The sequence below is a fragment of the Limulus polyphemus genome, unplaced genomic scaffold, assembly GCF_000517525.1.
Source record: "Limulus polyphemus unplaced genomic scaffold, Limulus_polyphemus-2.1.2 Scaffold2918, whole genome shotgun sequence".
Lineage (NCBI taxonomy): Eukaryota > Metazoa > Arthropoda > Merostomata > Xiphosura > Limulidae > Limulus > Limulus polyphemus.
Window position 1 is genome coordinate 18,402 of NW_013668528.1, and position 15,717 is coordinate 34,118.

The 15,717-nt window shown below is 35.5% G+C and overlaps 1 protein-coding gene across 1 annotated transcript in view; it reads right to left on the reverse strand.

The window, feature by feature from the left end:
- Positions 1–15,717, reverse strand: part of LOC106468217 (AP-2 complex subunit mu) — a 57,481-nt gene that overhangs the window by 16,637 nt on the left and 25,127 nt on the right. Inside the window, exon 4 of the mRNA XM_013928631.2 lies at positions 12,353–12,571. Within this exon, the coding sequence (XP_013784085.2) occupies positions 12,353–12,571 (219 nt within the window). The remainder of the gene's footprint in view (positions 1–12,352; positions 12,572–15,717) is intronic.

The following is a 15,717-nucleotide window of genomic DNA, read 5'->3' on the forward strand; positions in this document are numbered from 1 at the left end:
CAATCTATGATATTTCCATATAATAATTATATTTTAGCTCATTTGTGTCACAGTGCAGTGGCGGGCCGGAGGAACTGACCTCGCGGGCCCTAGTTTGGTGACCCCTAGCCTAGAACAGTGTTTCTCAACCTTTTTTGCTCGTGGCTCCCTTTTGAGTTTGATTTATCTTTGCGGCTCCACCCTTCATAGACGCTGTTACTTAGGAAAAAGTTACTTTATTTCCACACTGTTGATTTATTATATTAATTTTACAATATTGTATTGTTTTTAAATATTTTGTTTGTAACATACTATTTATTTATACAAGTAAAAAATATTCTGTTAATCATTGACATTATATTCAGTGTGATTCTTGGGCCTGATGAACACTTGAAAATTTTTGAATGTCCGGTTACGTTGTGGTCATTGGTAAGCGAAAATCATCTCTCTTCACAACGTATTTTTGATAACAAATGAGTCACCCGACTAAAATCAGATTCAACCATTCACAGATACCAGACAAACATTTTGATTGTTACTCGAGTATTAGTCTCGTCTGGTAACTTGACTTCTGAGCTGTGGGGGGATACAGGGAGAAGGGAACCTTTGATTCAATTTTAGATATTTTATTCGGGCAGTGAAGTTTCGGTGGCTCACTCAGAATTTACTGTGACCCCCTAATTTTCCGTCATTCAGGTGTGGCAGCTTAGAAACATGGCGTGGTCCCTTGGGGGACCATATGTTCCACATTTAGAACCACTGATCTAGATGATCCTGGTTGTAGATTGGTGGAATCATTACGCTCTCTAGTCCGGTATTCTCCAAACACGGCCCGGCATGGCCAGGTGGTTAGGGCACTCGACTCGCAATCTGAGGATCGCGGGTTTGAATCTCCGTCCCACCAAACATGCTCGCCCTTTCAGCCTTGGGGGCGTTATAATGTGACAGTCAATCCCACTATTCGTTGGTAAAAGTGTAGCCCAAGAGTTGGCGGTGGGTGGTGATGACTAGCTGCCTTCCCTCTAGTCTTACTCTGCTAAATTAGGAACGGCTAGCGCAGATAGTCCTCGTGTAGCTTTGCGCGAAATTCAAAAAACAAACAAACAATTCTCCAAACTTCCAGTTAGCAGGCCTAACTAACTGCTCTGCGGGAAAATCGTTTTATCGAGAATACCACATTAGCCAACTAGTATCTCAACTGTTGTCGTCGAATACGAAGAAGCTTCAATTTACAAGTTTCCATTCTAGATAAACAATGAAAATATTTATATTTACTTCAAGTTGTGGGAGTTTCAGAAACTTTATTACTTTCAAGTACGTTTAAAGTAACGTTAAGTGACACTAGATAAGTCAAAAAGGAGTTTTTTCAAGGATGTTAAAATGTTTCGAAAATATTTTTTATTTACAAATATGTCTAAATCATGATTAGTTATGAATGGCGCAGGACCTGCAGTACTTGTGCTAAAAGGGGACCCAAGCATAAGAGACGTGCTCCAATGAAGATATATCAAGTTGGCGCACCAATGGAAAGAGTAGTTGTTGACATTGCTGGTCCTTGCCCCAAACTCGTGCTGGAAACAGGTACATTTCTGTGGTGATGGATTATTTCACCAAGTTGCCTGGGGCATATGAAATACCAAATCAGGAAGCTACAACTGTAGCTTCGGCTATTAGTGATTTCTTCTTCAGATTTGGTATGCCATATGAACTGTATTAAGATCAAGGCCGTAACTTCGAATCAGCTGTGTTCCAAGAATGATGCAAGTTGTTTGGTATACGAAAGACCAGGACAACGCCACTTCACCCACAGTCTGATGGGATGGTAGAAAAGTACAATTGGACAGGAATTGGCAAAGTTTTGTAATAGCCACCAAGATGACTGGGATGTCTTACTCCCTCCACTGTTGATGGCCTATAGAACAGCAGAGCATGAAGCCACTGGATACACTCCAGCAAAGCTGATGTTTGGTTGGGAACTTTGGTTGCCAGTGGATCTGATAACAGGACGCCTACCTTACGAAGAGTTACCAAAGGGAAGTCTCCTAAGTTGTCTTCACCATGGGAAGGCTTATATGACATAGTGGATCGTCTCTCAAACGCGACTTTCCGAATAAAATGTGGTCAGCGAGGTAAGCCAAAGGTGGTGCATGCCAACAGGCTTTGGCATTATCACGGTCCAGGACATTTCAGTTGGAACGAAGTGAACAACGGAACAAATGACGCTGCTGAAGATGTGTCACTTGAAAAAGCCACTGTTGAAGAAAAAATTCTACCTGGTTTTGAGAAGGGAAATAGTGAAGCTCTTAATGACGTTACTACCACTGATGTGACTGTTACCGATAATAGGACATTTCCTGATGGAGCAGATGAACCCCACATGAAGCAGAAGCCAATGAAACAGAGACCAGTACAGAAGAAGATATGTCCTGTAAAATTAAGAGATTTTGTTGTATTTTAATTTTGTGTTTGTAAATTTTGTACATTTAATTAAATTACTGTTAATTATCTATTGGTTTAATGTAAGTGGCTATTGTTCAGGACAAACAATATTAAGGAAGGGGCAGTGTTACGACAGCGGAAGTCACATGACGCTGGTAACACGTCATGAGATTCTTGAAAGATCTAGACTTTTCCTGGCAACTCTAGTCTTTTCTAGGTGCCCTCTTTTCTTGTATATAAGCACAGCAAATAAATCAGAGAAAAATTACAGATAGATAGATATATATAGAGAGAGATAATCGAGTCAAGCGAGCAGTAGGCACTGTAAGTAAAGTGTGTGAATCGCTGTGAATTATAGTGTGTGCTTATAAAAGTGGAAATTAAGTGTATTACAAAGTTTTTAATGAGAAAGAATAAACTAGTTTTAATGACGAAAGGACTTGTATCGCTGAAGTTTCTCGGAACGAATTTTCAATGGAAATTATCAAACAAGTAGATACGCAACAGTGTGGTGGTAAAGGATACATAATGACCACAGGCAATAAGGAGCAAGAGATAGGTTTTCAAGGACAAGTCATATAAGGATCAGGTAGTCAAGGGTCTGAAAAAGAGGTTGGAAAGGGCATGGCGAACAACACTGAGGTCCCATATTGGAAGGGGTGTGTAGGACAAGGATATGGCTCCTTGCAACTTCTGGCTGTTCCCCAAACTCAAGAGGCCATTGAAAGGAACGTGATTTCAGACAAGAGAGGTCATTATGGCTGCAACGACAGCCGAGCTAAACTCCATTTCGAAAGAGGCTTTCTCGGAATGCTTCCAACAATGGCGGCATCGCTGGGAGAAGTGTGTGGAGTCCCAAGGAGACTACTTTGAGGGTGATTAGGTTTCCAACGCTCCAGGTATGCCAGTTTTTATTCCCCGGCCAAAGGTCGGATACTTTTGTCACAGGCCTCGTATGATTACCTATTCCATTTCCAGAATTTAGTTGGCCAATTAAACAATATTGTGCAGTTGAGAAACCAACGAATTATGAAGGAAAAATACCACAGAAAGCATATCAGATCAGTTGTAGCTTAAAATAATTTCTAAAGTGAATGGAGAGAGAAGTAAACAACAAGCCTTTTGTCTCAATACCCATTTATAAGGACCAGCTTTAATCCTCTCACTATTTGCAGTTCTAAGTGCACTTGTCACAACTTTTAAGAGTTAAATTCAAAATGCAATTAACCCTCTGGTTATGGATAAGTCCACTGGACATAGCTTATACAAAGAATGATACAAGTTCAACAGTACATACTGTAAATCTGAGCTTTAACATTTCTTCACAAAAATGTTGTCAAAAAGATTTTGTTAAAGTCCATAAGTATTTTGTACACAATGAATGAGATTGTTTTAATTAAGTATATCAACTAAAATTCGTTATTTACTTTTTATTTAGTTATTTAAATTCAGACTCTGAATAGTTTGAGTGTCAGATGATTTTTCATGTTAAGTACAAAAATACTTTTTCGTCATCTGGAAATTTTCAAATTTCATTTATATAACCTCTAGAACCTCCTAAATGAATATCAAAAGTTTTTTTCAAAATAAATGTTCATATTTATTTTTCATTTTCTCTACCATTTTCATTTTCTCAACATATTGTGCAATGTATTGTTTACAATAAAGAAATAATGTATGTCTTTTAATTTTTCATTGAATACTCTTAACTCTTTCACTGCAGCTGGGACCTGCATTTCCCATTGCGCTGAGAAATATATGTCCCAGCCGCAGTGAATGGGTTCAAAGATCTTCTTTTGGTTATATTTGTAATTTACCTTTTCCAATATAGTTTATTTTTAATGTTTTGTTTTCCTTTCCTGTCCTTGAGCATATATTATTCATCTCAACACGTCATTGGGTATCTGCTAGGAATATTACAGTATCATTGACAGAGATAGTTTATCCTTCAGCAAAATGTTCTTGCACTCGTGTATTACCCTAAGCCTCATGAACCAAAGCAAAGTTTAGATTATATTTAAAAAATGATTAAACCTTTCAAATATGCATTTTAAAACATAATACAATATAATACAAACTAAAATATAAAAGTAGATCCTAAATACAATTTAACTGTCTATCTAACAAATATGTATCTAGGTAAGAAACAACCATAAGTGCTATCAAGGACAAAACAACAAACAATATTGTTGGCAGTTTGACATACTTGATAATGAATAATGCTCCCCAACTTTAAAATAACAACTAGAAGACTGTAGTTTAAAATTTGCTCTTTCTATTCATTACAAATATGTATGTCAAATAAGCACATGTGGCTTGTAAATTTCAAGTCTAAGTAGAGAAGGTAGGCATGGCTTCTGAAATTTTAACTATTTTTCAAAGGTTTCTTTTGAAATAAAGAAATCAAATCTTAAGTAATATAAAACTTAAAATTATAAACAAGAACCCAGATAATTTACATTATAATTTCAGTGACATACATTGATAGTAAAGTTCTTCAATTAAATTTTGAATGTAACTCAGTAAAACCTTGTGACATGTGCAGAAAAGGGTACCTGAAACCATACATCTAAACTATTGTTACGTCTCCGTTTGTTAATTGATTTTCCGTTGTCTCTCTTCTTGTTTCTTTTCTTTTTCCTCCAACAACTGCTGTAATTTCTCATTTATTTTGTTGTTCAAGCTGCCACTGTTGCATGTTTTCTTGCAACTGCTGTTGTCTCTCTTCTTGTTTCTTTTCTCTTTCCTCCAACAACTGCTGTAATTTCTCTTGTTTATTTTGTTGTTCGAGCTGCCACTGTTGCATGTTTTCTTGCAACTGCTGTTGTCTATCTTCTTGTTTCTTTTCTTTTTCCTCAAACAACTGCTGTAATTTCTCTTCTCGTTCTTCTTGTTTCTTTTCTTGTTTTTGTACTGCTGCCATCAAGTCTGTTAAGCTGTAGTTTGATTTTCCGCCTCTCGTTTCCATTTTTCTTCTCTCTTTTTTTTCTATCCCACTCTCTGACACCAATTTGTTACGTCTCCGTTTGTTAATTGATTTTCCGTAAATTCATTCCGACGAAACTTTAGTGACACAAGTCCTTACTTAATAAAACTGGTTTATTCTTTCCAAATATAACTTTACCGATACACTCAACTTCAACAATCGCGCTAAAACAAACGCTATAACAACGAACGTGCTCAATAATACTCTCTGACTGCAGATCAATTACTCACTGTCTACACACACATTACTGTCCTGTCACGTTGTCACCCTCTTATATATACCAGACTACCCTATATCTAGTAAATGCTAGGGCATTCACGAAGGAACAAGATAGTTCTAGAAACGTGGCGTGACACTAGTCACGTGACCTCGCTGACGCAACACTATTTTATTATCATTGTATACGAATAAACTTGGCATCAAAATGTAATTAATAAATAAAATTTATATAATATTAAAATTTAAGTTCTTAATTTGCTAAGGAAAATATTTATAAAAATCCTCAATCTCCCCTAGTACGAGAATTGTCATTTGCTCTCTAGGTCTTCCCTCTTCTCTAATTACCACCTCTCTGTGAAAGTACAGACTTTAATGTAAATTACTCCTTATAATATAGATGTTACTCAGGCAAAGCATCATTTTTACAGCCTTCAATAATATTATTTGTTTATGGAGCCACAAAGTAGAAAATCGGACCCACTTGCCATACCCACCTGTCACATCCTCTTCTTCACAAATTGCTAATAACTTTTTATGACCTTTAATATACAATATTATTTATAACCAATAAAAAGCCAAAGTTTTAATCTATCAAATGACATTTTATATTACATTGTTTCTTGTACAAAAAATTAATTGTCTATTTTGCCTTCAGTTTGAAAATTTCTTTCACAGGAATCACATAAACAAGCTTAACTAAAATTTTATTCTCTTATTGCATAGGTAGAAAGCCAGAAAAATTAGTATATATAGTTACAGGATATTGTTTCATTTATGCATAATATTATTATTTTTATTTAAATAAGTGCATTACTTAATTAAATAAAAAAATATGTAATGTAGTAGTACCATTAGTATTATAAAGTAGGTTTATGTTTCATCGACACTCAACAGAAAAAAAACAAGAACCTATATAAATACTATATTTCTTGTTTTTCATGTGTATTTTTGATTTATTATTATAAAAGTAACTTAAATTAAAAAAATTTGAAAGTTATTACGTTATATAAGATTAGATTAGGTAAGATAATGAAAAATATATATATAATAAAAATTCTTCACAAGGTATGTTTGCCAGCAGCTCGTGCATTACATAATTCAATACAGTAATGTAAGATCCACATTTGCAGAGTGACTTACAACATTTGTGGCAGAATTATTAGTTGGAAATGGTTCAAAGGATAATAAAACAATAATATTAAGTATAAACAGATACAGACTGTCACAAGCTTTAACTGTCTCACCACAAGCATCCTTTTATGCGCATGTTACAAGGTTTTAGTAAGTTACATTCAAATTTAATTAACTACTTTTTTTATCATAATATACCAATAAATACAGCACAAAAATGTAGCCAATTATCCATATTTTAATAGCTTACAGGCTTTAAGTTCTTAATTTTAAAAGGCAATATTAAAAAAATCCTGAATATCTCCTAGCATGAGAATTGTGACATTTTCTACCTGAGCATCGTGCCTTCTCTAATTTATTTACCACTGTTTCAAGAAGTAACATTTAATGTAACTTACTCATTATATTGTTGTCATTGCTCAGGTAAAGCATAATTCTTAGAGTCTTCAATTTTATTTGATTACAGAGCCAAACAGAAAATCAGACCCCTCTTTTCTTGCTCACCTATCACATTCTCTCCCTTTCATAAATTTCGACCAATAGTTCTCTCTGACGTTTAATACTATATTATTTATAACCAATATAAAGCCAAGGTTTTACTCTATGAAACAATGTATTAAATTACATTGTTTTTTATACAAAGAATTGTCAGTCTGACTTCCAGTTCAAGCTTTATTCCCATGAGAAACACATCAACAAGCTTAGCTGAATTTCTAACGGCTCTAGTCACAGTCAGAAAGCTAGAAAAATTGAAGTAGTTATGGGACATATTCTGCTTTTTGCATTTTATTATTCTGTCTTATTTGGAGCATTATCTAACAAAATAAAAATGTAAAAATAAGAAACGTTCTAGGTTAGTTAAGTATAGATTAGGTAAAATAAATAATAACACAAAAAGTTTCATGAGGTATACCCATGAGCAACTTAACCCTATGGCCACCATTTTTATATTCCTTTCTGCGTATGGTACTTTGTTAAATTCAAAATTTAATTAAACCACTTTTCTATCAATATATGTCAATGAAATTAACATTATAATGTATGATATAATTTGTATTTTTAATGTTATTTAACATATAATTCCTTTGTTTCAAAGGAAACATAAAAAAAAACACTTAAACTGCAGTTTTCGTGTAACATGATCCACATGCTATGAAAAATCTCAAATTTAGCAGTGGTTCACTCCTAGCCTAATAAGCTGGCAATGTACATGAGTATGCAGACACTAAGTGTATGTGACTGTCCTATTTGACACGTGATGTTCAAAGTCCTACAACTATATTCACTGGGAAAGAAAAATAAATTTTCCAACCATTGAACTATATGTGAAAAGATAAAGACATGAAATGTGAAAACTACAAGATAATAAATAGTATTTTTATACTTCATATAAAAATCATCTTGCACGTGAACTATTCAGAATCCGAGTGCAACTAACTACATTAAATAAATAATTTTTTTTTATTAGAAATAGTTGAAAAATTAAATATTTTATTTTTCTGAAACTACACTTTTAGGAAAGTTCTTGTCAAATTTTAAACAATTTGACCCACTAGTTTTATTTTTGTAATAATATACGACAAGAACGACATTACCTACTAATAAAACTAGAAGCCGAGGGTCATAAAGTTAATGTAATTCATTAGCATAATGTTAGCTGTATGTTCATCAAGTGACTTACAACTTATTACGGTACAAGTAGTAGTTAAAGACAGTCCACAGAGCAATAAAACAATAAAATTTAAGTATAAGTAGATGTATACTGTTGCCAGTTTAAAGCTATTTAGGGTAAACATATGTTGTTTCATGTTACAAGTTGAAGTCATTCTAGAAAGAAAAAAAAAGGTAATTTAGACATATTGACCAAACTTGTATAAAATTAGGGCAGAGAAAATAACAGATAAAATATAGTTTTACTGAAAAAAGTTTGAAATTTATTAAGGAGGCTTTAGAGATTACACAAATCAAATTTGAAGTTTCTGAGATGAAGAAAATTATCATTAATCTTAACATGGAAATCACTTTGCACTCAGATCAGTAAAAAAAAAAGAACCATATATATATATATATATATATTCCTGGGCAAATCTGTAGTATTCTAAATATTTCATTTAAAAATCTGATTTTTTGTGTATAAAAGACTTTTAATGTTTACTAAAAGTCTGAGAAATTTTGTGAAGATATACATATCGTAATAAAGGTTATAGTATGGAAACTATGATGAGTACAAAATGGTTATGAGGTCGGTCAAATCAATTGATCTTCTTGTGAGAGAGTTAACCCTTTCAACACAGACACCCCATTTAAACTCCTTTGGTCGGTCAAATCGATTGACCTTGTTGTGAGAGAGTTAACCCTTTCAACACAGACACCCCATTTAAACTCCTTTGGTCGGTCAAATCGATTGACCTTGTTGTGAGAGAGTTAACCCTTTTAGCACAGACACCCCATTTAAACTCCTTTGGTCGGTCAAATTGATTGACCTTGTTGTGAGAGAGTTAACCCTTTCAGCACAGGCACCCCATTTAAAGTCCATTGGTTGGTCAAATCGATTGACCTTGTTGTGAGAGAGTTAACCCTTTCAGCACAGGCACCCCATTTAAACTCCTTTCTGTGCAAGTCACCGAGTTACTTTCAAAATGTAATTTAAAACTTATTATCAATGTATGTATATATCTAAGTTTTAATCCCTTATTTGAAAAAATACTTAAACTTCAGATTTGTTGTCACGTGACACATTAGCATTCATAAATCTGAACTTTCACAATCTCTAACTTCAACCAGCAAACTACAGTGTATGTAGATGTATGTCTAGACAAAAACTACACTTACTGTGCTGCTTACATGTATGTTCCAATTTTCTTTGATTGAGTTCAGTTGAAACAAGATAAATTTTACCAACCCCCGATATGTGCCACACCCACCTTCTACACTTAGCCTTGAGATTTACAAATCATATGTACTTATTTAATGCAAACGTTTATAACCATTAGAAAGTGCTCTTTTTACACTATAATTCAGCAAATAGTTATTTTGAAATTGAAACTCAATTGTTGTTATCAGGTAGATGTAACTGCCAGTAGTATTGTTGGCTGATTTGTCCATGATAGCACTTACAGTTGCTTCTTACCTAAATATATTATAGTTAGAAACAGTTACATTACATTTAGGTTTTACTTTTATATTCTAGTTTTAAATTATGTATTATTTATGTTTTAAAATGCATAATTTAAAGGTTTAAGCATTTATTAAATATACATCATATTTTGTGTCAGTTCTTAGGTCTTATGATATTACGCGGTGCACGAAAATGTTGCCAAAGGTTTGCACATCACTGCCAGACACTGTAACATGCCATGAGAAAACAGTTGACTTGTGTCAAGATGAATAATAAACGTTGAAACAGGAAAATAAAATAAAACATTAACCCATTCACTGCGGCTGGGACATATATTTCCCAGTGCTGCCACCACTTCACACTGCAACTGGGACAAATGTTTCCCAATGTCGATGCTGTTTACACCTTCCTCTGCTGGGTCCAAGTTCATCATCTTGACTATCATCACTAGATGGACAGCTAGCATCGTCTGGTCTCATTGCCTCTTCATCATCACACATTTGAACACCACTTGACTTACTTTCACTATCTTCTAAGCTATCTGAGTCAAGCACAACGAGCATATTTATGTAGTAATTAGGGTTACTACTCACTGTTCTAGTGATACGAACATGGTTGGAATGCAGCTGTCATACATTCTGCTTAGGTATCTTGTTGGGTACTGAAGGGCTGAGTGGAAAACATTTAGGGAATCCATATATCAACATTAGGTGGGATGCCAATAAATACTTTCCAACTCATTTTATTCTCATACGTTATGCATGGCAATTTTGAATGACAATGGGAAACATTTGTCCCAGATGCAGTGTTAGGGGGGTGGGAGCACTGGGAAACACATCTCCCAGCTGCAGTATGAGGGGGGTGGGAGCACTGGGAAACACATGTCCCAGCTGCAGTGTGAGGGGGGTGGGATCACTGGGAAACATTTGTCCCAGATGCAGTGTGAGTGGGGTGGGAGCGCTAGGAAACACATGTCCCAGCTGCAGTGTGAGGGGGTGGGATCACTGGGAAACACATGTCCCAGCTGCAGTGTGAGGGGGGTGGGATCACTGGGAAACACATGTCCCAGCTGCAGTGAAAGGGTTAACAATTAACTATATGAGAAAAGGAAAAAGACCTGAAATTACAAATATAACCAAAAGATCTTTATGGATATTCTACAAAAAATTAGAAGGTATGTACATTTTTCTATTTCTTAATTTCAAACATTTCATTGCACTGTATGTTGATGATAATATCCACAGTTAGTGATATGGTAGAGAAAGTGAAAAATAAAATATACACATTTACTTCAAAAAACTTTGATATTCATTTAGGAGGTTCTAGACGTTATGTATATAAAACTAAAAAACGTTAAGATGAAGAAAAGTATTTTTAATCACCTTGCACTCAAAGTACTTAAGAGTTTGAGTGCAAATAACTACAATAGATAAATAACATATTTTTAGTACAGACTTAATTAAAATGTCATTCTTTGTGTACAAGATACTTATAATATTTAATAACATCTTACCAATTTTTGTGAGGATATATTATAAAAGCTCAGAATTACTGTATGTATTGTTGCACAAGTATCTTTCCCCAGTTGGCCTCCTGCCAATTGAAGAACACCAATACGAAAGGGTTAAGTTAATTAACATAAACAATTGTAGTTTCTTATATACAATCTACAGTCATTCTAGAACAAAAGGGTTAATTCAGATTTATTTCGTATTTTGTATGGTGATTACTAGGTCAGTCAAATCAAACATGTCCACACAGAGTTAGGGTAGAGAAAATTATGGATGAAATATAGCCTTACTGACAAAAAAAAAGTTTGATGTTTATTTAGGATTTTTTAGAGGTTATGCAAATGAAATTCAATAATTTTCAAATGAAGAAAATTATTTTTAATCTTAATACGAAAATCACTTAGCACTTGGAGACATCAACACTCTGACTACACGTATTCATGGACAGATTTTTAGAAAAAAATACTTCATTACAAATTCTAATATTCTGTGAACAAAAAAAAAGGACTTTAATGTTTACTAAAGCTTTAAATATTTTGTGAAGATACACAAAACATTACAAGTTATAGTATGGAAACTCTGATGGTCACAAGGTAGTGTATTCCATTGAAACCATAGTGAGAAGGTTAACAACATTAAGCAATCTCCCAGGTGAAAGCCATAATAACTTTAGATTATTGATAGATGCCTTATTGAACAGATTTGCTTATAAATAGGTAAGACAAATTACCCACTTGCACAACAAATGCACGTATTGAAAGTATAAACAATTAAATCCATTGCAGAAGGCCCAGAATTTTGGCACAACACTTCTGATACTAGAAGAAATATACAATTCTTAAAATTTAAATTATTATTCTGTTCAACAAATTATTTTTTTACCATACAGATAAGTATTTGTTTTATATATTGATGAATTTTTATTATTTAAAAATAGAAGGTACAATATAATATTGAACAAATTTTTACCTTGGGGCGACATAAGTAAGTTCACATATTCCAAAAGATCAAGGAATAATTCATTACGTCTATATTTGATTCCCTCTCGTCGCCATCCTATCTGTCCTGTTACTTGAGATGTTATTTGACTCTGTTCCTCTTTTGTTTGTGATTTCACCCCCTGTTGCGTAATGAAAGTTTTCAAAATTCCTGTATCTGTGTTTTGGGGATAACCAAAGTCGAGTATCTCTAAAGAAGTACAAACATATAAAACTGAACATCAGTAATAAAGATCATATTATATGATTCACAGTCAAACTGTACATCTGCATTAATGTAAAAACACGTGTAATTTTAAAATCTGTGTATGTTATAACTACATTAGGTTTAACCTTTTCAATCATGACCAAATGAAATAATTAACTTCTGGTATTCATAGCTTATCTGTCATTATGAAGTACTGTACATCTGGCATTATGGGATGCCATAGCATACTAAAAATATGTTGATCAAGTGTTCACATGCCTAAATTTAAAATTTTGTTTTATTTTCAGATAACACTAGTCTCATAATAATGAATCATAGAAGTTACTTACCAGATATTTTTGTATTTTTATGCCATTTTTCTCATGCCATTATTAACATAAAACTTACTCTAAAATATAGGGCTTCAATATACACTAACATGAAATGCATGTGTCTGTATTACTTTCATATTATAAAAGCATCATTAATAAATACCTTAATTATTACTCACATACATTTAACATAAAGGTGTTTAGAATATATACATTTATGGCCAACAGACTAGCATTCAAGATTATAGCTGTAAAACTCCCACACTTGCTCTGAAGTTAACATTTCTTTATCTGAAAATATATTTCCAATAGTTACTCACCTCTTCACATGGAAAGCTATCTTCTGCATGCATATGCCTTAGAGATTTACCTGCCAGTAGCCTTCAGGCAACTCCCACCTAAGCTCACGAGATTTCCTGTGAATTGCACTACGGCATAATGATGTTATTATACAGCAAAAGTCCTCCAGCAATAGGAAGGCAACACAGCCTTCCTGCACACTAGCTCTCTCTATGATTTTGCTCTTGTAATCTTAATTCTATGAGAAAGCAATGAATACTAAGTTGCACCGGAAATGGGGAGGAAGGGTGTGAAGAGGTGAGTATCTATCAGAAATACATTTTCAGGTAAGGAAAATGTTAACTTTTGAGGCAATACACACGTCTTCACACCAAAAGCTCGATATGGTGTATGGACTGGTACAGAAGTTACCTAAATGAGCTCCCTTCAGAAAGTGTCCAAAGGAAACCCATGGAATGTGGCTCCTGATGGAAGGGGCTCAATAGAAGAACACTCAAGGAAAACCTCATCTCATCCAAGGTATATGCTTTACCAAGATTAGGATGTAGGAGGAGGCAAACAAGCCCCATGTGTTGTGGATATGGGCAAAATAAGAACATGGCCACCCGAGTACTTGCATACAAGAGGTCAGAGAGCCAATATGTGTTGTGTGATTGGGATGCATTCAGACTGTACCTAGTGCTCACCTCAACTCATCTGTCAGACATACTGGCCCAACACCAGCTACAGGAGGAGGGCACAGGAATTATTTGTGCATGTTCTTCTCAATTCTACTGTCAGACTCTTGGACCAATACCAGCTGTGAGAGTGCACAGAATTCATGACACAGAACAGAATGTGTAATGTTGGTGTGTCTCCCGTCAACTCTACCGTCAGACTCTCGGACCAACAGCAGCTCCGGATGGAGGGCAAGATAGGTTAGTACGTGTTTGCCTCAACCCTACTGTTAGGCTGCTGGACCAATACCAGCTGTAAAAGGAGGGCATGAAGTTATGACATAGAGTATGTAATAAGAAGAGTACATGCACTGATTTGAGTGGACAGTCACCCACTGCAAGAAGAAGGCACGATTTGTTAGTAAGTGCTCCACTCAACTGAACAGGATATGATTGCATGAGAAGGGCACATGTGTATAATGAGTGTGGTCACCTTGACTCTCGTGAATAGTTGCATGCTGCAGGAGGAGGCCACAGTTTTGTGATATGCTCATCTCAACTCAACTGAACAGATGCAGACTCAAGGAGGAGGGCACAGTATTGTATAGAATGATTCTGGTATTTTGTTGGTATAAGTATATGAGGGGTGACCTGCACTACACCTCACATTCCACTGATTAGCATCCCTTGTTTAGTCCCGGTTGTTAGGTCCCAAACAGTGAGGGTTTTCCATGGTCCACCACCTCAGCAGCTAGGAAGTAGCAAGAGTCTTTCTTGCTCCACTCAAAGAAAAGAGGGAGGAGGAATTCACAGTGGGAAGACCCTATCAGTCCTGCCCCAGCTGGAAAGGTCTTTCACTGTCTCCAGTAGACAGATATAGCAGTAAACAGATATAAGAATATACCATGAGGTCACCTCAAGTGGTCTTGCAGAGCACCCCATCTCAACAGAGGGCATATTTGGAGCCAGGGTGAATGGTATAAGCATTTTCCATTAACACGCTTGATGCATAATTTTAGGAAATAAGTGTACCCCTAGGAGGCACTACCAGCTAACTAAGGCTGGCAAAGTTGGAGGCAGCTGAACCAGTAGAACTTTCTAGTAAAGGGAAGGGAGATGTCCAGCAGTAGAATGATTAGATGAAAAGTCTTAATGGATGGACCAATGTCCCCCCACCCCTGCAGGTCCTAGCAGATGGGAAAGTTCAATTCAATAGGTGATGACTAGATTAATCTAAACACGAAGATGGAGGGACAAGATCCGGTGATGGAAAAAGAGATATTGAAGCAACAGTGTATAATTGACAGGGGAAGAGGTTGTTAGGTGGAATAGAAGAATGAACCAAGATTAAGCAAGCCAGAGGGGTAACACCAAAAGGATACAACAAAGAGTGTCTCCAGTCAAGGCCAGAACCCAAGGTAATAGCTGAAAAAATGGGTAAGCATTAGGACAAGTATAAAACTAAACCCGGCAGAAGGCAGCAACAGCCAGGGCCAAGGGATGGAGAAAAGATGATTGGAAAATGGGAAGCATGAAAGAGATGGGGTTGGATAGGCAGTGATTAGTGGAGTCACCAAGAAAGCATCCCTTTGAAAACTGGGGGAGAAGAGACATCTGCAGGCAGAACTTGGTCCACCAAGAGAGTGGCAGTCCACAACCTGGTTCATAGTATCCAATACATGGCAGGAGAGGAAATCAGACTGGATTTGGGGAATTGGTTTAAGAAGGAAGGTCCAGAATTTGAAAGCAAAGGGTTGTGGATCAGATTCCCCCAAGGCAGTTAATTAAACAGAGATGAAAGTGTCCCTTTCCTAAAGATCCTGAAAATAATCGAAGCCAAGTAAGGGGGGGTCCGGCATCC